Below are 25,226 nucleotides of genomic sequence, written 5' to 3'. Positions count from 1 at the left end.
AGATACAGTTTATTGTAGTGTTTGCCTTGTACATAAGAGGTCATGGGTTTGATCCCCAGCATTGTCAAAAAATTAAAACAAAAAGATTGCAGACACTTTGTGAAATAATTCTTCTATGCCCTATGAGGACTTTAAAAATGCTGTTCCCCATCTCTTTGCAAATTCCATTCCCTCCTCTCCTCTGAGAGCACCCAGCTACCCCCTCTGCAGTCCTCTAGATCTCACCATAAATACCATTTCTTCAGAAAGTCTTACCTTTATATACCTACCCTCTCTAAATTAGGTCCATATCCACTGCAGTAGCACATGCCTTTAATCCCAGTGGCTTGGGAGGCTGAGGCAGGGAGGATCACAAATTTGAGGCCAGCCTCAGGAACTTTGCAAGGCCCTAAGCAACTTAATGAGACCCTGTCTCAAAATAAAAAAATAAAAAGAGCTATGGATATAGCTCAGTGGTAAATGACACCTAGGTTAAATCCCCAGTACCCTAAATAAATTAATTAAATAAATTAGGTCCCCACTATTATATCCTATAATATTACTTCATGAGATTTATTACAATTCATACTTACATGTGTGTGTGCATTTAGTCAACATTTACTCCCCATTCTTGCCCTTTACAGTGCAGCTCCGTGCAGGCAGGAATCATGTTGCTAATACATCTGTATACCCAGTGCCTAGAACTGCTTGGCACACAGTACATACTCAACATTTGTTAATTGGTTAGCTGCTTTTTTTTTAGGGTTTTCTAAAGATGACATTCCCAGTACTGACTTCTGGTTTCTTGGGATACAAATTCTTCATGGCATCTTCTCAACAAAGGGTCTTATCGCCACACTGACCACCCTATTCAATGCCTGCTCTAGTGCGCACACCATGCTTGTTGCTTTAGATGTACTGTTAATCCTTGAAGTGCCCTTGTAAGGTGGGAATTATCTCCCCACTTGACAGATAAGGTCCCCAGGACAGAGAGGGGTAAATTAAATTCCTTATAGTCGGGGCTGGGGATGTGGCTCAAGCAGTAGCGTGCTCGCCTGGCATGCGTGCGGCTCGGGTTCGATCCTCAGCACCACATACCAACAAAGATGTTGTGTCTGCCGAGAACTAAAAATAAATAAATATTTAAAAAAAAAAAATTCCTTATAGTCATAGAGCTAGCAAGCACTGGCAAGGCCAGCAGTCAAATTCCAGAATTGGTGCTTCCACTCAGTCCAACCTTACTACTCCTGGAGTGCACCCCAGCAGACCAGACCCGAAGAATATGAGAAACCATAAACCAACATGTGGCCCATTTCTGTTAATTTTTAATTTTTTTTCCTGATGGAAAACATGAAATAGTTTTGTGTTAAGATAAAGACATGGAAGCCAGGCATGGTGGTGCATGGCTATAATCCCGGTGACTCTGAAGGCTGAGGCAGGGGGATCACAAGTTTGAGACCAGCCTCTGCAACTTAGCGAGGACCTAAGTAACCCAGTGAGACCCTGTCTCTAAATAAAATACAAAATAGGGCTGGGGATGTGGCTCAGTGGTCAAGTTTCCCTGAGTTCAATCCCCAGTACCAATAAATAAATAAATAATCAATAAATCAATTAATTAAAGGAATTTAAAAAGTAAAACACAAGGTGAAAACAAATTTCATCCCTGTGGCCCAGACCTGAGGGGGTGGTTTGTTTCTGGGTGCAGAGGAGGAAGCCAGGGCTGCAGGCGTGCTGAGCGAGCACCACTGAGCCACACCCCCCAGCCCTGTCCCTCTTCATGTTATGTCCCTTTCATTTTCTGCTACATTTTAAAATGCTAGCATTGCAACTCAGTCTTCATTTTCCACCCCTACCCTCCTTTAACTAGAACAATTAAAACAATTAAAAGAAAATGGCAGTATGTCAACTCAGGAATGTCATTTTCAAAAGCATTAGGTAATTAACGAGGACAACTTTTAGTAGGTACAATAAATCTGATTTTTATTACACATCTTAGTTTAGAATCACTTTTACATTCCTAGACAAAGAGATGATACAAATAAATATCAACTGTAAAACTCAGAGCCCCAAGTATTGGCATATTCTTTGTCTAAAGGTAGCCAAAGAGAAGGTCAAGATCCACAGTAACTCCAAAGAGCCATAAAGCCTGCTGCCTGCCCAGGATCAGTGCTTTCATAAATAACCCCAAAAGCATTTCATTTAAGAAACAAGGGCAGGGAGAGAGGTGCCTGATTTCTGAACAACACAGGACAAAGCCTTGCACGACAGACAACGGCCAGGCCCGCCATTCTCATCAAGTTCCCTCTGAGCATGTTCAGTATGGCTTTTAGAGTTCTTTAATAGCCCCAATTTTGTCCGCTGATGATATTCAGATGATCCAAGGTTGTTCACAGTAAGCCTTGACTTCAAGTGGGAAATGTGAGGCAGCACTGATATCTTACGTTAACAGGGAATCGACACTTCTCTGAAACTTGGCAACAAGTCTACATTCAGTGAAGGAGGACTTACAAGAGTCAGACGGAAAAAGCAAAGAGCAGCCCGTGCCTGAGCTGCAGAACACTCTGGCGCCCTTGGTCGTGGAGGTGTGGGTGGAGCAGGTCAAGCAGCATGCGGGCCTAGACGGGAACAATTCAACCTTGCATCAGAGTCTTAAGAAAGTGCTTCATGCCTATGATTTGTGGCCTTGGGTTCTGAATCCAGGGGTCTGGGAGACAAGTGACTTTAAAAAATAATGAAGTCAGATACACTCTGCTGATTAGAGCAAAAGGGGGTCTGGTGAGGGTCGCATACACAGTCTCAAACTCCTCCTCCCAGATGGTCTTCCTAGATCCTGTTCAAGAGCTGCTTTCAGACTTCACTAGCTGCCGCTGGTACAAAGGCCCTGTGCTGTCCTGGAACATAATAGCGTAAGTGCAGACATGAAAACCTGGTCCCTTAGTGGACCTGGTATGTCCTCCACACGTCGGGCTCAATTCACAACCCAAAGCAGCAGCATTCCGGTGGCAGCAAGTCATTTTGCCATCTGCTTTTATTCAAATGTTTATTCTCTTCATTCTGAGAGAAGAAAAGCACCAGAGACTGCTTGGAAAGGGACAGCTTCATCTCTAAGTGAGTGTCCTTTCACTTAGTTTCCACAGACCTGAGCACAAAGCGAGCTTGTTTTAATAATCACGCCTGTCAACTCGGCTTTTTTCTTCTGCCTTCTTGGAAAAGTTCTACGTATCACTTAACCACCCTTGGTCACGACCACTACCTCGAATGTCAGTATTAAGGTACACTGTTATCTGCAGTTACCAACTCTCAGATTTTTTACATAAATTTTCAGCCTACAGAATTCAGAATAGCTTTTAGGAAATGTGGTGAGAGAGAGACACGCATCGCCAGCAGACAACCATCTTGGGCCACACACCTCATCACCTGGTTCTTATTCAAACCAGGAAAATCTTAGTAAATAAGAAAGAAGCAGGAAAAATAAGGGAAGGACCCATTATGTTCTGGGAACTTCTGAACAGGGCCCTGGGATCAGAAAGAATGGTTACTAAAAAGGAGAGAAGCTGCAAAAAAATACACCTCCATTTTGCAGAATGTGAAGACATTGCACTTGGTACCTCCTAATCCCCATGTGGTCTGATCCAGAAATGTGCCCTGGGAACTGAGCAGCTGAGTTAAAACATAACTCAAGGCCCACCTCGGTTGCCATATTCCTGAGGCACCGTGCCAGCAAGATGCGCCAGGGCGGCAGACCTGGGGACTCATACTATCCCCTCAGGCTTGGCTCATGGACTCAGACACCCACGTGGGAGTGCTTTCAGCCTGGATTAATCATTCAACGGGCCTTTAACACAGACAAAAGGCAATAACTGCACATTAGTGTATTTCTAAAACTGGGCAAGTTCTTGGTCTCTGTCTCTCTTCAGACACACACAGACACACTCATTGGGGCTGCCACGCTCACACACCCACACAAGCTGCTCTTGAGGGGAAATGAGTAACATTCACCTAGTGACCAACATAAAACAAAACTCTGAACTTCAATAATAGGAAGAACTAAAACTTACAAACCAAACCAGTCTATGTAAACGGGAATTCTGAACTCTCTCCTCTGAGCCGTTCAAGCACAAGCCGCTCCTTGCCAGCATCTTAAGCTCTGCCCAGGAGGAGCCGCAGTGCCAGGATTGGGTGCACTCCCTGCTGAAGGCAGGCAGGACCCTGTGCCTCTCTGTATTGTTTCCCTCGCCACTGTCCGGGTCTTATGTCTCCATCTCTACATCTGCCTACTCACTCTCCTGCTTTCTTGGCCAATATAGAACAAAATGGGGAATTCAAAAGTGCCACTAAAGTGCCAAAAGTGCCACCTTTCTTCAATGCTAGTCCCATTAGAGAAGACAGAGCCTCTCCCACAAAAACAGGCCCATGGCAGAACACGCTCCTGAGGTGGAGGATGGCCCTACAGAAGGACACTCAGAGGATGCATGCACGGGAAAGATGGGGACAAGTGAAGAGTAATGTGACAAGGTGGAAGGACGTGGCATCAGCTTACAGATCTAGGTCTTTGACCAGATCATCATGGTTTTGAGGTTCTAAAGAAGCTGTTTCCCTAAACTCTCCAAGGAGGCAAAGGAAATGTTATTTCTATTGCTTCTGACATTGAATCCTTCAGGAGCAGACACTGGAAGAGACGTCCTCATTCAGCAGACCCCAAAGGCAGGTCTACTTCTTACTGAGGGGCATGGAAGCAAGATTACTGATCGCACCTCCTGGGGCTTGGGTTCAAATGAGATTTCTTGGTTTTTTCCCTATAAGAACAGGCACCTACTCAAGTTTTAGGACTTTCACTTTTCAACCTTGTTGTTATTTTATCCTAAAGCTCCAAAGACATGGTCCTGCTAAGGGGACTCCTGACTCTGCCCTATTGTTCAAGAAGAAGGGAACCCAATGTGAAGAACAGGCTCAAAAAGGAGAGGGGAGAGGGAGAGAGGGCAGGGAAGAAGGAGGAGAGGGAGAAGTGAAGCAAGGTCATGGTCATTCTCTTGCTGTCCACTTCGACTATCGCACTTTACCTTACCCATGCATTTCTGAGATGCTAATTAAAGAATGTTTCCCAGAGAAGCTGAGTGCCAGATTAGGACTAGCACATTCGACCAGATTAAGTTGGTTACTCTGCAAAGAGGCCATCGCTTCTTCTCAGGGGAACAGTTCTGAGTTTGGCTCAAGTCCTCTCTGCAGCTTTGTGCTCGTCTCTTTTCTCAGAAGGCAATGCTGCTGTCACGCCCTGGGAGAGGAGGCACCGGCCTTACTTGGGAACCAGCCCCCGAGACTGTGGATACAGTTGAGATGCAGGGGTTCCTGAGGAGGAGGAGGAGGAGGATCCCGACTTCCTTCCACTCTTGGGCCTGTAAAAGCCAAGCATATGTTTATATCACATGTCTCCAAGTGCCACACACATTTCAAGGTGGCTTCCCCTCAGTGGTCTGAAGTCAGGATACTTTCTACGAAAACCACCCTCTGTGCACAATCAGCATGGCCTGCCAACAGAGGTGTGAAACCTGAGGGAAGGGATGCTGACGCTTGGCAAGTCTTCTGTTAAAATAAAAGGTTGACCATCCTCTCCCAGTTGGTAAAAAGGTATTAAGCTGGGCATGGTGGCATGCACCTATAGCCACAGATACTCAGGAGGCTGACAAGAGGATCACTGGAGTCCGGGATTTATGACTAGCCAGGGCAACATAGCAAGACCCTGTCTCAAGAAAAAATTAACTTGGCAGGTAGAATTCCTTCCACTTTTGGTTTTCCACCTAGTTGTTTTCCTTAAATTTCTAATGTGGAATTTATTAAAATAGGATTCTTATGTCACACATAGCCTGCATACAGGGTCAGAGTCTGAGCTGTGAAGTAAGGGACTCACAGATTTGAACTCAGGCTCTGCCACTTACTTGCTGGGTTTCCTTGGACCTGGTTACTTTCTCAAAAATTCTAGGTCTCAATTTTCTCAGTAAAATGGGACTAAAGGTCATATATATATATATATATATATATATATATATATATATATATATATATATATATACTTTTTTTTTTTTTTTTTAAAGGAAATCAAGAGAATCTTTGTAAAGAACTACCTGGCACTTGGTAGGAACTAAAGAACGGACCTCACTTCACCAGAGCATGTGCTCCTTCACAGGCAGGGACTAGGTGATTAGGTATTCTGGTATCCAGTTCACCTGGCATAGTGTCTCAACTGTAAATATTTGTGGAATAAACAAACAGAAGCAATATGGCAATAATTTCTAGTGTGTTCTATAAAGCCCTCCATGATAAACAAGTACTCTCACTGCCCTCTACTTGGTTTGTCCTTGATCAAATGTCCTTGTTTCAAACACAGGTCACTAAAAGCCACTCACCTGGCCTTGGATTTCTTATTTGCAGTGCTTTCAAAGGATGATGCATCCACCTGTATCTCATCTTCATCCTGCAGAGCTGCATCCAGTGCAGCCTGGACCTTGGGGGCAATGGCTGGACCCTCATAGTCTCTGGTGGTCCGGCTGGGCATGTCCAGCTCTAAGAGCACAATATTTTCTGCCTGCAGAAGAAGCACAGCCATTACCAGGTAGGTTGGTCTCCAATCAGACACAGAGAGTCAAGCAACCTAGACCACACCTGTAAACTGCTTGTCATTCAGAGCCTACTAAGGGTCTAGCTAGAATAGTTATATAGTTTTATAACTTTTTTCCTGGTAGGGTTGCAAATGAGGACTAGGTTTGTGGCTCAGTGACAGAGTGCTTGCTTCGCATATGCAAGGCACTGCGTTCTATTCTCAGCACCACACAAAAATAAACAAACAAAATAAAGATATTGTGCCATGTATAACTAAAAAAATACTTAAAAAGGATTGCAAATGATACCCTAAGGGAAATAATCAGAAAAATCACTAAAACCTATTTATTACGTATAATTTGAAAATATAAAAAGAAGTAAAGAATAAAATAGTTGTCATCAGAGAGTCATAGTGTGGGTGAGGAGGGTGTTCATGACAGTGTACGTACTTGTAACCTCATGTGGTTTTTATTGGGGGCGGGCAGGTACTGGGGATTGATCCAGGGGTGTTTTACCACTGAGTTACATCTCCAGTCCTTTTATTATTATAATTTTTTAAATTTTGAGACAGGGTCTTGATAAATTGCTGAAGATCTCACTAAATTGCCAAGGCTGATCTGAACTTGCAATCCTCCTGCCTCAGCCTCCCAAGTCACTGGAATTATTGATATGCACTACTGCACCAAGATGCTTGTGACTACATTTAAAAAAAAAAACTGTTGGGGAGTCAGGTGCATTGGCACATGCCTGTAATCCCAGAGACTTAGGAGGCTGAGGCTAGAAGATCTTAAGTTTGAGGTCAGCCTCAGCAATTTAACAAAATCCTGCTTCATAACTGGCCTTGTAGATTGACTACTTGATATCTGGTGGCGAGCCTTTCCTACCTCCTGAGACGAATTTAAGGAGGAGAAGCACCCATGATCACACATTCCATCTTTTTCTTTGACTCCTCCCAGTTGATGGAGTCCATCCCAGGGCTCCAGAGAGGGCAGGAAGGGCCACTGAAGGGAGAAGGTGAGAACAGGGAGTGGCTCCATTCACTGGTTTTAGATATTTAGTAGTGCATAAAATCTCTGTTTATTTTATGCTGAAAACATCCGAGAGTCACTGCTTTAAATTCTACCTTTGGGCCAGGGTGGCCCCCTGGAATCTCATATATTTGATTTGTGGATTTTTTTAGGGGGTATGCCAGGGATTGAACCCAGGTTCATTTAACCACTGAGCCATCTCCAGTCCTTTTTATTTTTTTTATTCTGAGACAGGGTTTCGCTAAATTGCTAAGACTGGCTTTGAATGTGAGATCCTCCTGCCTCAGCCTCCCGAGCTGCTGGGATTACACTTTGTGCCACTGTGCCCAGCCGATTTGTGAATTTTAATATCATATACTTGGCTTAAAATATGAAAAACCTAGGAAGATATGCATCATCAGGAACTTCTAGAAAATGCTCCTGAGGATTCTGACACCCTATTTATCTTCTACTGTATAAAACTCCACTTAGCCGGGCTCTGTGATGCACTCCTATAATCCCAGTACTCAGAAGGCAGGATGATCACAAGTTCAAGGCCAGCCTTAGCAACTTAGTGAAACCCCTTCTCAAAGTAAAAAAATTTAAAAAGGGCTTAGAGTGTAGCTCAATGGTGGAGCATCCCTGGTTGCAATTTCCAGTATGGGGGGGTGGAGTGACTAATAAATATTTTTGCTTTTGTGAGTAACTCAGTGCCAAGAAATATAGCATCAGAGGAGTCAACTAAATCCCAATATCTCTGACAAGAGATATTTGCTCTGGATCCAAGGGAAATGCAAAAACATTTTTACAATTTTAAATTAAAATCTTTCATTATAAAAAATAATAGAGAAAAAAAAATAATAGAATTTTCCTATTGATAGTTACAAAATACAGATAAGCAAAATGAAGAAAATTTAAATTAGACACACTTCCACTAACTAGAGATAACCGGTTTACTTTTTCATGTATATTATATAAACTTTTGATTCATATATACACTTTCAGTATAAATTGTTTCATAACAAAACAATATATTTTGTCTCCCATTCTGTCCATTACCAACTACCTGAAGTTGAGCAACAGACTGACTGCACAGAGTGGATGGGAGAACTCATACAGAAGACAGAGATGACCCAGCAACAGCAAGTATAATAAACACCAAATCTATGTGCATTTTAATTGTAAAATATAAAACAGTCCTCATTTATGTCATTTTAACCAACTTCATGACTGACACACATGATAAAAAAAAGTATTAGAAGTTCTTCAGCACAGACCCATGTCCTGTCACGAGACATCTGTATTCTTTCCAATGTTCCCACAGACTCATTCTGAAGCTTCCTGCTAATGTTTACTGGCCACTATGGACAGGATGTTTATACACCCCTCTTACCTACCCTGATTTTCTAAGCCTCACTGTACCTTTCCATTTATTATTCATTATTCATTTGTTATTATATTCACAGGTTACTTGTTATAATTATTATAAATGTCCTCAATATCTCTGGCAAGTCAAGATACAAACTCTGTGACTTTGCTGAATGGTGCCTGAGGGTTTACTCAAACCTAAATTACTCTAAAACGGAGGAGAAAAACCCAAGAACAATCTTCTCACCCTGTATCGGGCCTCTGGACGAATCATCATGGACATTCTTGCGTGTTGGCTCAATGGTCTCTTGTATCCCACCGCGGAGACTGGCCGCTTCATCATCTGCTGATTCCTGCAAAGGCACTGCAGTGGTTAAGGCCCTGGCTGAATTGTGACCCAGAGCCCAGCGTTTGGTCCTGTGGAACAAGCACTCAGAAGCCTGAACTGGACAGAACCTGAAGTGGTAATTCCCAGGACTGCAGGCTAACTACAGTGGGCAGCAGCTGCTTCTGTTTTCTGCTTGAATTGCTGTGTGCTCCAGATGTGCACATCAGGCATCTTTTAAGCTGGGAGGGATGCTAGTCAGCATCATCCAGTTCTTAAACAGCAGACACAAAGCACAGCCGTCTGCACTCCTGACCCCTGCATCCTGGGGGGATCTCTCCCACTTCCCTCATAGAACCAGGCTCAGACTGACACACAAGGTAACATCTCTGTACTGCTGATCATGTGGCCGAGCATACCTCACTTGACAGGGGAAATGGAAATTCAGGAACCTGGGAAAGGTGTTAGTCCTCCAATTCGTAATACCATGCTAATATCACCCAACCTTTACCTAATGGATCAATGGCAGCCGCGAAGTCAGAAGTATAATTGATTCTGAGTTTAAATAAATCAAACTGTGTTCTCCCTACATCCCTTTGGCCCAGTGCAGTTTATCAACATTCTGTTTCCTCCCCACTTGTAGGTCTACTTAACATCAAGAGTGACTTACTCAAGTCTGGTTATAGGGTGTAACTTCCAATGATCTTCCTCTTCATCAAAGAAGGATCTATTCATAATTTTACTTTTTTCCTCCAGAGGGATAAAGTTTTCTATAATAAGATGCCTGTGAGAACACACATAGATAAACACAGATGAAGAACAGAGCAAGTGTGGTGGCACTTGTCTGTAGTCCCAGCTACTTGGAAGGACGTGGCAGGAGGATCACTTGAGCCCAGGATCCCAGCCTGGGCAACATAAAGAGACCCTGCATTCAAACACATATGCAAACATGTGTATGCACACAAACACACGTACACACACACTCAGAATACTGGCATCTGGTGCCACTGAGTAATTAGATAACCGAGTCAAGTCACTCAGCAAACAGTTACTTAGCAGGTACTATGAGACTAACATTGTACATGGAGCTGAGACACAGCCATGAATGACACCTGGTCCTAGCCTTGCACTCAGGTTTGACAGTTGCTAAGAGTGGTCTGTCCCTTCTGCCCGAGGAGGAACAGCATGAGGATGTGAACAGACTGAAGAGGGAGGTGACACCTGGGCTATTCTGGGCTATCCTGGGGTGAACATTTGCTACTGAAAATAATTTTAAGAGGGCCACTAGAGGCAGGGAGTAGTAGTACTTGCCCATAATCCCAACTACTCAGAAGGCAGAGGCAGGACAACTATAAATTTGAGGCCGGCCTGCATAAATTAGCAAAATAAAACCAATAGAGCTGAGGATATGAGTGCTAGAATCCTGCCTTGCATCGCAAGACCCTGGGTCCAATCCCTACCACCACATGTGCACACACCAAAAGAGGGCCCCTGAGGCTGCTAAGCAAAGTCATTGCTGAACATAGATTAGAAATTAAATGGCCTTCGTTCAGTCCCACAATTTGTTGCCCAAACTAGAAAAGTGCCTATTTTTTTCCTTTTTTTTAATTTGTTTTAATTAGTTACACATGACAGTACATGATCCTGACACATCATACATTTGAATCAAATGGGTATAATTTCTCATTTTTCTGAGTGTACAGGTTGCAGAATCACATTGGTCATGCAGTCACGTATATACATACAGCAATACTAGTGTCTATTTCATTCTGCTGCCCTTCCTATCCCCCCTTCCCCTCCCCTCCCCTCCCCTCCCTTCTCTCTACCCAATCTAATGTGACACACTTCTTTTTTCCCCCCCTCACATCATCATACATGTAATCTGTATAACTATGAGGGTCTCTTTCCATCTTCTGTGCAATTCCCCTTCTCCCTCCCTTTCCCTCCTACCTATCTTCCCAGAATGGCAGCCATTATGAAGTCAAACAACAAGTGCTGGTGAGGATGCGCGGAAAAAGGTACACTCATACATTGCTGGTGGGACTGCAAATTGGTGCAGCCAATTTGGAAAGCAGTATGGAGATTCCTTGGAAAGCTGGGAATGGAACCACCATTTGACCCAGCTATTCCCCTTCTTGGACTATACCCAAAAGACTTAAAAAGAGCATACTACAGGGATACAGCCACATCAATGTTTATAGCAGCACGATTCACAATAGCTAGACTGCAGAACCAACGTAGATGCCCTTCAATGGTTGAATGGTTAAAAGAAAAATGTGGCATTTTACACAATGGAATATTACTCAGCAATAAAAAATAACAAGATCATGGCATTTGCAGGGAAATGGATGGCATTAGAGCAGATTAGGCTAAGTGAAGTTAGCCAATCCCTAAAAAACAAAGGCCGAATGTCTTCTCTGATATAAGGGAGGTGACTCAAAGGATAGGGAGGAAGAGGATGAGAAGAAAAGTGCCTATTTTAAATGACCAGGGTAAAGAGAAGACTGAAGAGATTTCAGTCCCTTAACACAAGAGGAGGAAAATCATTCCTGAGAAGAGTTTCTGCCTGACAAATGCTTAGGAAATACATCAAAGAAACAAGTGGGGTGTGGTGGTGCACACCTATAATTCCGGCAACTTGGGAAGCTGAGGCAGGAGGATCACAAGTTCATGGCCAGCCTCGGCAACTTAGTGATACCCTGTCTCAAAAAATAAAAAGGGCTAGGGATGTGGCTTAGTGGTTAAGTGCCCCTCAGTTAAATCTCAAGTACCAAAAATAAATAAATAAAGTAGGACGGAAAAGAACATGGACCCAGAGATGGACAGGGACTTTCTCAGGAATAAGCAGAAGAGAGGAAGGTGGCAGGAGATGAGCTGGTGAGAAGTGGGCAAGGACCTGTCCTCAAAGATGTTTCCTACTTGACAGACAATGCCACTGGCCAGCAAGGGCAGGGTACCATGGAACATCCTGCACTTACTTGAGCTTCAGCTCCCGGGTGAGCTCGTTCTGCGTCTGCTCCAGCTCCTGGCGCTCCTTGATGTGCTCTTCTTGGAGGTCGTGGATCTCAGCCTTCACTGCTTGAAGCTTGGAGAAGAGCTGGAACCAGGGGAAGAGGCAGGTGAGGAGGGCCCAATCAATGAACCAGGTCCCCCTTACCCTAGGTCTCAAGGTGTCTTGATTTGGCCTTGTTCCTTCCCTACCTTTTTGAGTTTTTTGGTCTTGATGTCCACCTCTTGCTGCAGTGAGCTGTACGTCTCTTTAAGTTCCAAGGTCTCCTCATCTCGACTTTCCATCTGTTGCTGGATTTCTCTTTCTCGACGTTTCTGAGCAATATTACAGAATCCATCAGCTTGCCCTAGAGACTATCTGTAGGAGAACATGGGGCTGGCTGCTCCCAATCAGTCTCCAGTTAGCATGAAGCTGACACAACTCATACCAGAGGTATGTGTTCAGTGACACAAATGCACCTTAGCCCACCCTACTCTCCCCAAGAAAGAATGCCAGGTTACCTGCTCTGCAATTTCTTGCCGTTTCTGTTCCAGTATTTTCTGCTGTTCATTTGTATGATCTACTATATTTTTTCCTCCAACAAGTAGTTTACTTTCCATGGCCTGAGTGAGAAACAAAGTAGAATCCATGCTGTGAATGGTCTCCCCAGAGCACAACGCCTCAAGAGAAGCCTGAGAAAGATAAAGAGCTCACAACTGAGCCAAAGGGGACAAAATCTAGGCAGAAAAAGATTGTGCTCAGTCCCCTTCCTGAGGGGGCTGGGACTTCACCTGGTCACATTGAAGGTGCAGCTTCTCCTACATACAAGAACCTCTGCTTTCTTTAACAATATCCTTTTTTGGCTTGTGGAGACAAAGCATCAACCCCACTGAGAACATGCTAAGTGTGTCCTATGTGCCAGGTACTGGGGATGCAAGTGTCAGTGAGAACCACAAGATTCGGTCACTGAGGGATACAGACAAATAAGCCAGCTTTAACCAGATGGTGGGGGACACTATCACAAGGAACATGCAGAGTAATTCACAGAAGAAAAAACAGTGAAGAGAGAGAATTCAGACTTTTTATTTATTTATTTATTTATTTGTTTGTTTGTTTATTTATTGATTGATTGATTGATGCTGGGGACTGAACCCAGAGCCTTCTGCATGCAAGGCAAGCACTCTATCAACTGAGCTAACATCACCAGCCCTGAGAATTCAGACTTTTAAAAAATATTTATTCATTTATTTTGGTACTAGAAATTGAATCCAGGGGTGCTTAACCACTGAGCCACATCCCCAGACCTTTTTCTTTTTTATTTTGAGATAAGGTCTCATTACATTGCTGAGGCTGGCTTTGAACTCTGGATCCTCCCGTCTCAGCCTCCTGAGTCACTGGGATTACAGGTGTGTACCACCACACCCAGGTGAGAATTCAGACTTTTGGAAGAAGTTGGGGAAAGCTTCCTGTCTGAAGGGACATCTATGCAGAAAGCTGAAGTAAAAACTAGAAGGGAAAAAAAGTGGAGAGACTGCGATAGGAAAGGGCAGGGCAGGGAGCAGTGATGCTTAGAGTTAGCAAAGCACGCAGGGGGTCTGCTCAAAGCTCTGTCAAGGAGACTGTATTTAATCCTGAGGATTAAATATAGTCAGGGAACCGCTGCTGAGTTCTTTGAGCATGAGGGCGCACAATCAGATTTGTGTTTTAGAAAAATGACTCCCTGCAATAAAAAGGATGAGTGGGAAGGGGCAGGCTGGATGGGGAGAGCAGATGGAAGGTGCTGCAGGGTGCAGAGTGGGCGGCAGGGGTGGGATGCAGCAAAGCGGCTGGTCTAAGAGACCCAGTGAGGCAGGAGTCACAGGCTGTGGGACCGACAAGGCCATAGACAGAGAAAGAGGGACAGCTGCAAGGAAACTGCCAGGGGCCAGCTTCACTGGGGTAAGAAGGCAGGAGCTGGCTCTGGGTGGTCAAGGGCAGCTCGGTAGAGATGTCTGGGAGGCAGAAGGCCACCAGGCCTGGACCTTAGGAGACAGTCCTGGACTGTACATCCACCTTGGGAGGTGTCAGTATTTAGAAGGGGGCTGAGGCCGTGAGAGTGATTTGCACCTGTAAAGCATGGATGTCAACACACTGCCACCTGGGTTTCTGTTTGTGTGACTGTTTTTTTCTGCGTGTGTGGTATGGGGGATTGAACCCAGAGGTGCTCCACACTGAGCTACTTCCCCAACCCTTTTTAATTTAATTCTTTTATTTTAAGACAGGGTCTCACTAAGTTGCCCCAGCTGGCCTTGTGATCCACCTGCCTTAGCCTCCCAAGTAGCTGGGACTGTGGGCATGTACCACTACACCAGGCTACAACCTGGCCTCTGAGAAATGTTAAGTGTAGCCCTGTCGCCATCTTTCACTATGTCCCTTGAGACCATTTCCTCTTCTCTCAAAACCAAGAGTCTGGACTAGATTATTACCACCCCACCCCCACATGCACACACTTCAGCTCTAAAATTAAATATATAAATATCCATGGTTTTCAGCATCCGGGGACTGAGAAAGACATATCATTCTTCCATACATAAAATGTCTAAGAAATGCAGTGACCTTGAGGTAATGCTGAATCTAGCCAGACTTGGTCTCTGAGAGCTCCCCTAACACCCCAGGTAGTTTAGAGTGTAGCTGTTCCTGGCCTCGAGTAACAGACCTGATGCTGCCTGTTATTCTGAAGAGCAGTGTGCAAATCAATGTGGGCACACCCAGTCACACTCCCAGAGCAAGTGAGGAGGGGAGATGTGACATCTGACATGAAGGAATCCCACAGTAAGCCCCTCCCTGAAACAAATTTACCTCCTAATTGGGTGGTGTATGACTGTTTTCACATGGGGTCTGAAAAATCCTGGAAGGGGCTTTCAGGGTTTTAAGGTCTCTGCCTCTACAGTAAAATAGTGGCCAGCTCTGTGAAAAGGCTCCTCTGAAGCCACAGATAAACAGCACGGCTTTGAAGACCATGGGGAGGAGAGGCAAGAAAGAGAAAACTAATTTGGAAAGCAGTATGGAGCTTCCTTAGAAAACTGGGAATGGAACCACCATTTGATCCAGCTATTCCTCTTCTCGGACTATACTCACTACAGGGACACAGCCACATCAATGTTTATAGCAGCACAATTCACAATAGCTAGACTGTGGAGCCAACCTAGATGCCCTTCAATGGATGACTGGATTAAAAAATGTGGCATTTATACACAATAGAATATTACTCAGCACTAAAAAATAACAAGATCATGGCATCTGCAGGGAAATGGATGGCACTAGAGCATATTATGCTAAGTGAAGTTAGCCAATCCCAAAAAAACAAATGCCGAATGTCTTCTCTGATATAAGGGGGTGACTCAAAACGGGATAGGGAGGAAGAGCATGAGAAGAAAATTACCTCTAGATAGGGAAGAAAGGTGGGAGGGAAAGGGAGGGAGAAGGGGAATTGCATGGAAGAGGGAAGGAGACCCCCTTCGTTATACAGAATACAGGTATGAAGATGTGAGGGGAAAAGAAAAAAAAGAAGTGTGTCACATTAGATTGGGTAGAGAGAAGTGATGGGAGGGGAGGGGAAGTGGGGAATGGAAGGACAGCAGAATAAAATAGACATTATGATTGCTGTGGGTATACACATGACTGCATGACCAATGTGATTCTGTACACTCAGAAAAAGGAGAACTTATACCCCATCTGATTCAAATGTATGATATGTCAAGATCATTGTACTGTCATGTGTAACTAATTAAAACAAATTTTTAAAAAATGGGGAAAAAAAATAGGCAAACTGCCTTAGAACCCAAAGCTCTGAGGGCAAAGTTGGGATTCCAGCCAAGGCTGTCTAATGAAAATGTAAGATCTACTTCTACTGCACTACTTCTAGCTGTAGAGAATGTTTCCTATTTATGAGTGCATCTGTAATGGTTGATTATCTTCCTAATAATATATGCTCATGAAGCAAAAAAAAAAAAGAGAGAGAGAGAAAACTTACCATTTTTATACTGATAATTTGAACATATTTCCTTCTAGGCTGTAACCAAAGTCTGCATAAATTCAATAAGAAAGAACCCCACCCTTCAAGAGAATCCTGGCTTGGGGTCAGCCAGTGGCCATCTTGGACCTCTAGGGCTACTTTTGTACTCTCCTTGCCACTATAGCCAAGTGGCGGCCCAGAGGCCAGGCACCTAAGGGAACAGCATCCTCCCTCCAGAAAGAAGACACAGAATGTCAGAAGCCTCCACACTCTAGAATACTGCTCAGCCACCTAGGGAAGTCGAGGTCGACATCAGGAAGTATACTGATGATTAGATCAGGTTAGAAAAGGGGATGACTACAAAGGACCAGCAAGAGGAAATCCTAGCAAGGATGGATTGTGTTCTGTGTCTTTAGAACCAGGGTCCTGAAGCCTAAAACGTACAGTGAGATACCCCTGTATTCCCACTAGGCACACAAGTGTGAGTCTGATCATCACAAGGGTCGGCAAGGAAGGGGAGCAACTAGAGCTTGCACAGTCACTTTAGAAAACCACTTGTTCTCATCCTGTGAAGTAGGAGCAGCACGTACTCTAAGATCTAAAAGTGCCAGACAAGAAACTTGCACATACACGTCCTCCTGGAGCCAAGAATAAGTGGTTGGTCATAGCAGAAAATGGAAACAACCCACACCGTTAGGAGAATGGAATGCCACAGAATACTCCGAACAGTAATAATGAATGAATCACAGTTACAGGCATCAGTACAGACTCATGTCATGAACAGAACGCTGGGCAAATAAAAATAAACTGCAGGCAGCTCACTTATACAAAAGAAATCACATGAAACTGACCTGTATTATATTTAGGGGGGGGGTATTTAACCACTGAGCCACATCCCCAGCCCTTATTTGTGTTTTATTTAGAGACAGTTGCTTAGGGCCTTGCTAAGTTGAGGCTGGCTTTGAACTTGTGATCCTTCTCTCTCAGCCTCCCAAACTGCTAGGATTACAGGCCTACACCACCACATCTGGCAGCTGCTGTTCTAATTCTTATACTGGGCCTGGGGGGTACACGGCTAACAGTTTTATTGCCGTCCTTTATACTGTACATATATGTGATAATTATTATTATGGATCCAATTTTTAATTTTAAAAATTTTCTGTTCATATTGATTCAACAAATATTTATTGAGCACCAGATATCATGGAGCTATTGGAAATGGAAAAACCAAAAAATACATCATCTTGAGTTTTTTGTTTTTGTGGTATGAGGGATGGAACCCAGGGTGTCATGCATGCTGGGCAAGTGCTCTACCACTGAGCTACTCCCCCAGCCCTTTGTATTTCAACATAGGGTCTTGCTATTTTGTCCAGGATGGCCTCAAACTTGGGTCCTCCTGCCTTAGCCTCCCCAGTAGCTAGGATTACAGGCAGGCACCACCATGGTCAGCCCTTATATCATTTTTGTGATAAAAGAAAAGGCATTGATGGGGGAAAGGGCCGAAAGAAGGGCATGATACCTTGATTTTGGCGCCCAGCATCTCAGCAGCATCCTTTTCCCGCCGCAGGTCCTCCATCTTTTTCTCCTTCTCCTTTAGCAGTCTCATCTTCTCCTCTGCAACCAAGCTGTGGTCTTCCACAATGGCCCGCTTCTCAATCTCCAGTTTTTCTTGCTGTTCCCTCCAGTAATCATCCTTATCATCCCCTTCCTCCTCACCCTCTTCTCCCTCCTCCTCCTCCTCTTCCCCACCCCCACCACTGCCACCACCTTCCCTCCGCTTCTCTCGCCGCTTCCTCCTGCCAATGGAGCGCTTTTCCAGCTGGGCCTTGAGCCGAGCAATTTCTTCCTGAAATTCTCGAAGGAGGGCATCCTTTGGGTCCTCATTGACCCTTGGCTTATTCTTAATGTTTTTGGCACGGTTGGCATATCTCAAGGTGGTCAGAGTCTCTTCCACATTGTACGAGGCAGGTCCCACGTTGGCTACCATCACAGTCTTGGCGTTGCCACCCAGGGAATCTTGGAGGAGTCTGGTAAGCTTTGAGTCTCGATAGGGAATGTGAGTGCTTTTCCCGTCCACCAGGGCAGAGATGACGTTACCCAGGGCTGACAGGGAGAGGTTGATCTTCGTTGCCTCCTTCAGTCTCTCCCCTTGTGCCCCGGTCTTGGCTTGCCGTTCACTGCCAGCAAGATCCACCAGGTTCAGCTTCCCCACCCGGATGTGGTTCTCACCATCAAGGCCCACCTCGCTGCACTCGATGGTGATGACAAAGATGGCATGGGAACGCGAGCTGTGCTCGTTCATGTTGGTGGCCCCGACGGAGCGGTTCTGGTTCCCCACGTTCATCACGTGCTCTATCTCCTTTACACTCTTGGTGACAAAGGAAGACAAGTCCTTCACATACACTCCCGTGTCAGGCCTCTCTTTGAGCTCGAGCCGTTTGGTCTGGTCTTTTGAGAGCAGGTCTCGGATCTCCTCCTGGTAGATCTCTAAGTAGGAAGCCCTGACGAGGTACTGCTGATTCTGCGAGCGAGAGATGTGGGTGAAGATGTGGTCAAATGAGTTGGGAATGACACCTCGTTTTTCAGGGTCACCTCGGACTCCTTCCATAGTGTAGGTTTTCCCAGTCCCAGTTTGTCCATAGGCAAAAATTGTCCCATTGAAACCTTGCAGAACAGAGTCCACGAGAGGTCGGAATGTCTCATCATAGAGTTCAAACTGCTTGGCGTTCCAGTCATAGACTGCATCAAAGGTGAAGGTCTTGGGCATTTCATGGGTTGTGCCTTTGGGGTTCTTCACAGACACCTGACCCAGCTTCACATCCACGTCCACCACCTTGTCGTAGGAAGCGGCCTTTTCCTTGCCATTCATGGGCCGACAGCGAACCACCACCCGGACTGACTCTGAGCTTTTTAACTTTGACATGATGAGCTCTGACTGTGTCAGTCTTGAGGGCTGTAAATCCAAAATGTCTCAGGATGCTAAGGTCCTAGGAAAAAAGCAAAAGTAAGTGAGTACAGTACAGCTGCCATCAGAGGCTGACACATACAAGCCATCTCCACTTTGCCACCTGATGGCTGTGTGCAGTAACTCACCACACGGGCACTTCCTCATGGGCTCTTAACCAGCTTCAGAAGTGAAAGACAATCCTGTTAACTAGTGTGCCCTCCCCTGAATCTACACTTAATCTTAACTGCAGGTCAAGGCAGCTGGAAATCTTTTAAAAGCCTGGATGATCTTATACCCTGCCGAACTACTAAACCTCTAAGGAAAGCAATTTAAAACTATCAAAATTTAAAATGCACAAACCTTTGACCTAGCAGTTATATTTCTGAGAACTTATCTTTCAGATATATGTCTTGTACAGAGAACATATACTAGGATATCTGTCATGGCATCTTTTTAAAAAATATTTTTAGTTAGTTGTAGATGGACAGAATACCTTTATTTTATTTATTTCTATGTGGTGCTGAGGATCAAACCCAGTGCCTCACACACGCCAGGCAAGTGCTGTACCAGTGAGCCCCAGCCCCATCCCTGTCATGACATCTTTGTGGTAACAATAGGTAGTGGAAAATTTAAATTCTCATCAGGAGAGGACTGATCAAATTCAATATATATATATATTATATATATATATGTGTATATATGTATATATATATGCCTATATATAAACGTACGTATATACACATACATACAGTGGAATCCTGTGCAGTTATTAATAAGAATGGGGTAATCTACACACAATCCTGTGCCCAGACATGTTGTTAAAAAGCAGGTGAGGAAGAGTGGGTACCGTATACACAGTATGCGAAGAGGTTTGCCAAACAAACCCTGTTATAAATGAGGGACTTTGGGTGATAATGACATAGCAACATAGGTTCCTCAGTTCTAACAAATGCACCACTCTGCTGGGAGATGCTAGTAACAAGGGAGGTCTTGCGGCAACAGGGTGGGGCGTATGCGCAAATCTCTGTATCTTCCGTTCCATTGTGCTGTGATCCCAAAATTGCTCTAAAAATAAAGTTTACTAAGAAGAACAAACAAGTAAATATATATTAAGAAGGGGAGGGATATGTGCATGTTGCATGCTTGATATGCACACAATATCATTAGAAATATTTATTTAATGCCAGGCCCAGTGGCGCAAGTCTGTCATCCTAGTGCCTCAGGAGACTGAGGAAGGAGGATCTCAATTAGAGATTAAATAAAGGCATTGTGTCAATCTACAACTAAAAAAATCAAAAAAAAGAAAAAAAAAAGAATTTTGCCAGATGGGAAGGAAGAGTCAGATGCCAGAATGGCCAGTTTCTAGTGTCTCCTTTTCATTTCTAGGGGAACAGTCCCCAAGCCCTGGCTGTGTCAATCCCGTGGTCTGGTCTGTCTCTCCTTTCATTTCAACAGATGCCAGCCAAAGCTGGTCTGGGTGCAGAGTGAGAACCCCAGTCCCACGAACCTCCTTTGGGGAGGCCTCAGATGTGGTGGTGGGAAGCCGGACAAGACTCTAGCCTTGATAGATTGAAAGAAATTCAATGGCAGGGAGGGACCGATTCTTCTCACCACACAGCCCTGAGGAGCAAAGCCACCCAACATTTACCCATCCAAAGCAATGTGGCCCCAAGCCTGCTTTTCAAAAAAGCCTTCAGCAAGCTAACCTAGAGGCTGGGCTACTTCATACAGCTCCATGTATTTTTAAGCTCTCCAAAATGATAAAAAACAAAGGAATGATAATGACCTACATTAATCTTCAAAGCCCTTAAAAAGGAAGGAATTCCTAAAGCAAGAGTCCTCTTAATTAAATCTCCCCAACTCTGAACATAGAATTCATTCTTTTCTGACTCACCCGAAGGAGTCGTGTATTATTGATGTATTATTTCAGGAAGATGGACTAATTTAATTTCCTGCCATCAGGACTTACAGTCTTGTTCTGGGTCCTCCTCAAAGGAGACGGTTTTCTTGGAAGGACGCCCTGATACTCTTTCTTTATTACCTTCTTTATTCTCTTCTAGTGGATCTAATTACAGAGTGATAAATCTTTAAAGGAACTCACAGTGTTGCCAGGAAAAAAGGAACCACAGGTCAGCGCTCATCACCTGCTTCCTGAATACCTTTTCTGCTAGAACCTGTCACTGAATGTTAACACCCACTATCTGAATGGCTATTATCCTTGAAAAGCTGAGCTCTTCCGCAGCCTCATCTCTTTTGTCTGCTGAGATCAGCTCCCCATTCTCATGGCGGCCACCAGCTCTTTCTTGTTTGGATTCAGACAACCTTGCTTTTGCTTGTTTTCATGGAGTCTCACTTCAAAGTCTAGAACTAGGAGTGGATTAGGTTCTTAGTTAACTACTGATTTCCATGGAGAGTCTAGGACAGAGGTCACAAACTGGTCAAATTCCATCTGAAACTTTTTTTGGATGTGTGGTGCTGGCATGGAATCCAGAGCTTTGCACAAACTAGGCAAGTCTCCAGCACCAAGCTAAACCCCAGACCTCCACCTGAAAATCTCCCATCCCACCCCTAGTACTGGGGATCGAACCCATGGGGCACTCTACCACTGAGCTATATTCCTAGCTCTTTTTATTTTGAGACAGATTCTCACAAAGCTGTGAGGCTAGCCTTGAACTTGCAATCTTCCTGCCTCAGCCTCCTGAACTGCTGGGATTACACATGTGCAACACCTTGCCCTGCCTGCCTGGTGTTTTAAAAAACAATAGAGTTGCAGGGCATGGTGGTGCCTGTCTATAATCCCAGAGATTTGGGAGGCTGAGGCAGGAGCATCCCAAATTCAAAGCCAGCCTCAGCAACTAAGTGAGAACTTATCTCAAAATAAAAAGGTTTGGGGATGTTGCTCAGTGGTTATGTGTCCTGGGTTCAATCCCTGGTACCAAAAATTAAAAATAAATAAATTAGGTAGGGCACAGTGGTACATAGCCATAATCCCAGCAGCTTGGGAGGCTGAGGCAGGAGGATCACGAGTTCAAAGTCAGCCTCAGCAAAAGCAAGGAGCTAAGCAACTCAGTGAGACCCAGTCTCTAAATAAAATAAAATAAAATAATAGGACTGGGGATGTGACTCAGTGGTAGAGTGCCCCTCAGTTCATCCCCCGGTATCCAAAAATTAATTAAGAAACAAACAAAAAAGAGTTGAGGGTGTGGCCAAGTGGGTACAGTACACACTTAAGGTCCTGAATTCAATCAATTCCAGCACCAAAAGCAACAGCAATAACAGCAGCAGCAGCAGCAGCAGCAGCAGCAGCAGCAGCAGCAGCAAAGGCTCAGCAATTCCAACTTCTCTATATGCACATACTGGTGAAAATCTTTGCATATGTGCACACACAGGCAAGGGTGCTTCCTTCAGCACTGGCACAACAGCAAGAAAACTGGACACCTACACATCCACACATGGGAGAATAAAAAGTAAAATATAGTACATTCACATGATAGATAAGATAGTACACTAGTCAGTGGTTAAAAGGAATAAATTAGAGCATGGATCAGCAAACTGTAGTCCACAGGCCAATCTGACACACAGTCTATTTTTGCCAATAAAATTCCATCAGAACACAGCCGTAAGTTTTGTCTGCATGTCTCTATGGCCGCATTAATGATAAAATAGCAGAACTAGGTGGCACAACAGAGGCAATACGGCCTAAAATATTTTCTATCTGGCCTTTTACAGAAAAAATTTGCTAAGCCTTGAATTAGAGTTTTATATATATATATACAGGAATAAATAAACAGGTTACAAGCTACAGAGTGGTAATTTTTTATTAGAACAAAATAATATGGTGCACATAGACTTGTTTACGTATGTATAAGTATAAAAAAGTTGGAGATGGGCTGGGGAGAAAGCTCAGTTGGTAGAGTGCTTGCCTCCCATGCACAAGGCCCTGGGTTCAATCCCCAGCACCAAAAAAAAAAAAAAAAAAAAAAATGGAGAGAGGGGTATGCACTAATTTTATGATGGTGGCTGCCCAAATTGGGCAGTGGGAAGTACTGAAAATGAAACCAGAGGATTAGAAGAATATTTCAATTTTATATATAATATTTTATCATTTCCTTTTTAAAAATGGAAACAATACCTTTATTTTATTTATTTTTATATGGTGCCAGGGAATGAACCCAGTGCCTCATGCATGCTAGGCAAGCACTCTACCGCTGAGCCATAATCCTGAACCCATATTTATCATTTCTTTTAAAAAATAAAAATGGGAAAATGAGACTTTGAAATAAATAAGAGAAAACATTACCATCAATTCTGGCTGTTTCCTATACTATTAGAACAACCAGTTTCACATAAAATATATATAAGTATCTGGCAGCCCTTGACCAGAGCTCCAAGTGGCAGCCAGGGGAGCTGACCAACAGTGCCCCTCTGGTGGATCTGGGTCCTCCAGTCCTCACCAACCCCCATTCCCTCCTGCTTCACACCCAGCATGCTTTGCTCATTTATACTTCCTGCCTGGCTCCTGTAGGAGCCATATATACATAACCAATCATGTATATATGATCTGATTATGAAGTCCTAGCCGGGCATGGTGGCACAGCCTGTAATCCCAGCGGCTCGGGAGGCTGAGGCAGGAGGATCACGAGTTCAAAGCCAGCCTCAGCAAAAGTGAGGCTTTAGGCAACTCAGTGAGATCCTGTCTCTAAATAAAATACAAAATAGGGCTGGGAGGCTCAGTGGTCAAATGCCCCTGAGTTCAATCCCCAGTGCCCCCCCTAAAAAAAGTCCTGCCATGCTAGCCCATCTTTTAAAATAACATTTAAATGACATGTAAAATGCTCATAAGTGAAAAAGCAGTTTATAAAGTCAAATGACTAGGGGCTGGGGTTGTAGCTCAGTGGTAGAGCACTTGCCTCACATGTGTGAGGCACTGGGTTCAATTCTCAGCAACGCATATAAATAAAGGTCCATTAACAACTAAAAGTTTTTTTTAAAAAAACTGAATGACTACATGCAATCACAATTATATAAAAAATAAGACACACATCAAAACTTCAGTAATGGCCCACTTTAAGTGATGGGAGAACAGATGATTTGCCCTTCTCTTTCAACATTTCCATATTTTCCAAATTCTCTTTAATAAGCATGTGGTTATCTTTGAATGGGAAAATGAAGGTCTGGCAATTCCCCAGGAGCAGCCTGCAAGAAGGAGCAATCTGCAGCACACAGAGTGCATACTAACACACCTCTAATAATGCATGCCAAGGCAACATCCTCTCAGTCAGACCAGGCAACCACCTGCCAACTGCCCAGCCCAGCGTTCAAAGACACAAGAGTATGTGAGATGCAGCTCAAGTCACAGATCACACAAGCCATCAGAAAAGCACAGCAACACTTGAGCAAGAAGACAGAAGTGACTCCCTATTAACTGGCCTAAGCCAACTCCCTGTACAGGTGTCTCTGGAGGAGTAACTGTTTTTATTCTGTATCCACCACATTACCCTAACACTGCTCTCTTTCACAATCCTCTCTCCTTGTTATTGAAGCATCAGGACTCCTTGTTTCTTACTTGCAATCTCTGAACCATACCAAGTCAGCAAGTTCAATTCTGGGTCTCTGGTTTCTCTGACGGCCAGTTATCACAAGGGGAGTTACGCACTCTTCAAAACAAGATTTCCACTGGGCGTGGTAGTGCACACCTATAACCCCAGCATCTTGGGAAGCTGAAGCAGGAGGATTAAAAGTTCAAATCCAACCTCCACAACTTAAAAAAATCCTAAGCATCTTAGGGAGACCCTGTCTCAAAATAAAAAATAAAAAAGGATGAAGAGGTGGCTCAGGCTCAGTGGTAAAGCAACCCTGGGTTATAAAAAACAAAACAAAACACCAATATTTCCATCTCCAGTTGAAAAATAACAACACTGACTGCAGAACTTTTAAAAGGATACAGTATTTGTGCTGAGGGAATAATTCTGAATTTGCTTCTGTGAGCATAAAATATATCTTGAGGGTATGTAAGAGCCAGA

General features: G+C 44.1%; 1 protein-coding gene across 1 annotated transcript in view; it reads right to left on the bottom strand.

Annotated features, from left to right (window-relative positions):
- Nucleotides 1-1,975: 1,975 nt before the first annotated feature.
- The window catches only part of Kif3b (kinesin family member 3B), a 41,771-nt gene continuing 18,520 nt past the window's right edge, over nucleotides 1,976-25,226 (bottom strand). Inside the window, exons 2-9 of the mRNA XM_076851683.1 lie at nucleotides 17,776-19,243; nucleotides 12,784-12,885; nucleotides 12,475-12,597; nucleotides 12,252-12,370; nucleotides 9,944-10,057; nucleotides 9,196-9,301; nucleotides 6,381-6,559; nucleotides 1,976-5,372 (exon numbers count right to left, since the gene is read on the bottom strand). Coding sequence (XP_076707798.1) covers nucleotides 5,273-5,372; nucleotides 6,381-6,559; nucleotides 9,196-9,301; nucleotides 9,944-10,057; nucleotides 12,252-12,370; nucleotides 12,475-12,597; nucleotides 12,784-12,885; nucleotides 17,776-19,179 — 2,247 coding nt within the window. The 5' untranslated portion in view covers nucleotides 19,180-19,243 and the 3' untranslated portion in view covers nucleotides 1,976-5,272. The remainder of the gene's footprint in view (nucleotides 5,373-6,380; nucleotides 6,560-9,195; nucleotides 9,302-9,943; nucleotides 10,058-12,251; nucleotides 12,371-12,474; nucleotides 12,598-12,783; nucleotides 12,886-17,775; nucleotides 19,244-25,226) is intronic.

This window comes from Callospermophilus lateralis, chromosome 3, assembly GCF_048772815.1.
Source record: "Callospermophilus lateralis isolate mCalLat2 chromosome 3, mCalLat2.hap1, whole genome shotgun sequence".
Classification (NCBI taxonomy): domain Eukaryota; kingdom Metazoa; phylum Chordata; class Mammalia; order Rodentia; family Sciuridae; genus Callospermophilus; species Callospermophilus lateralis.
This window is presented reverse-complemented; position numbering and strand designations above follow the sequence as displayed.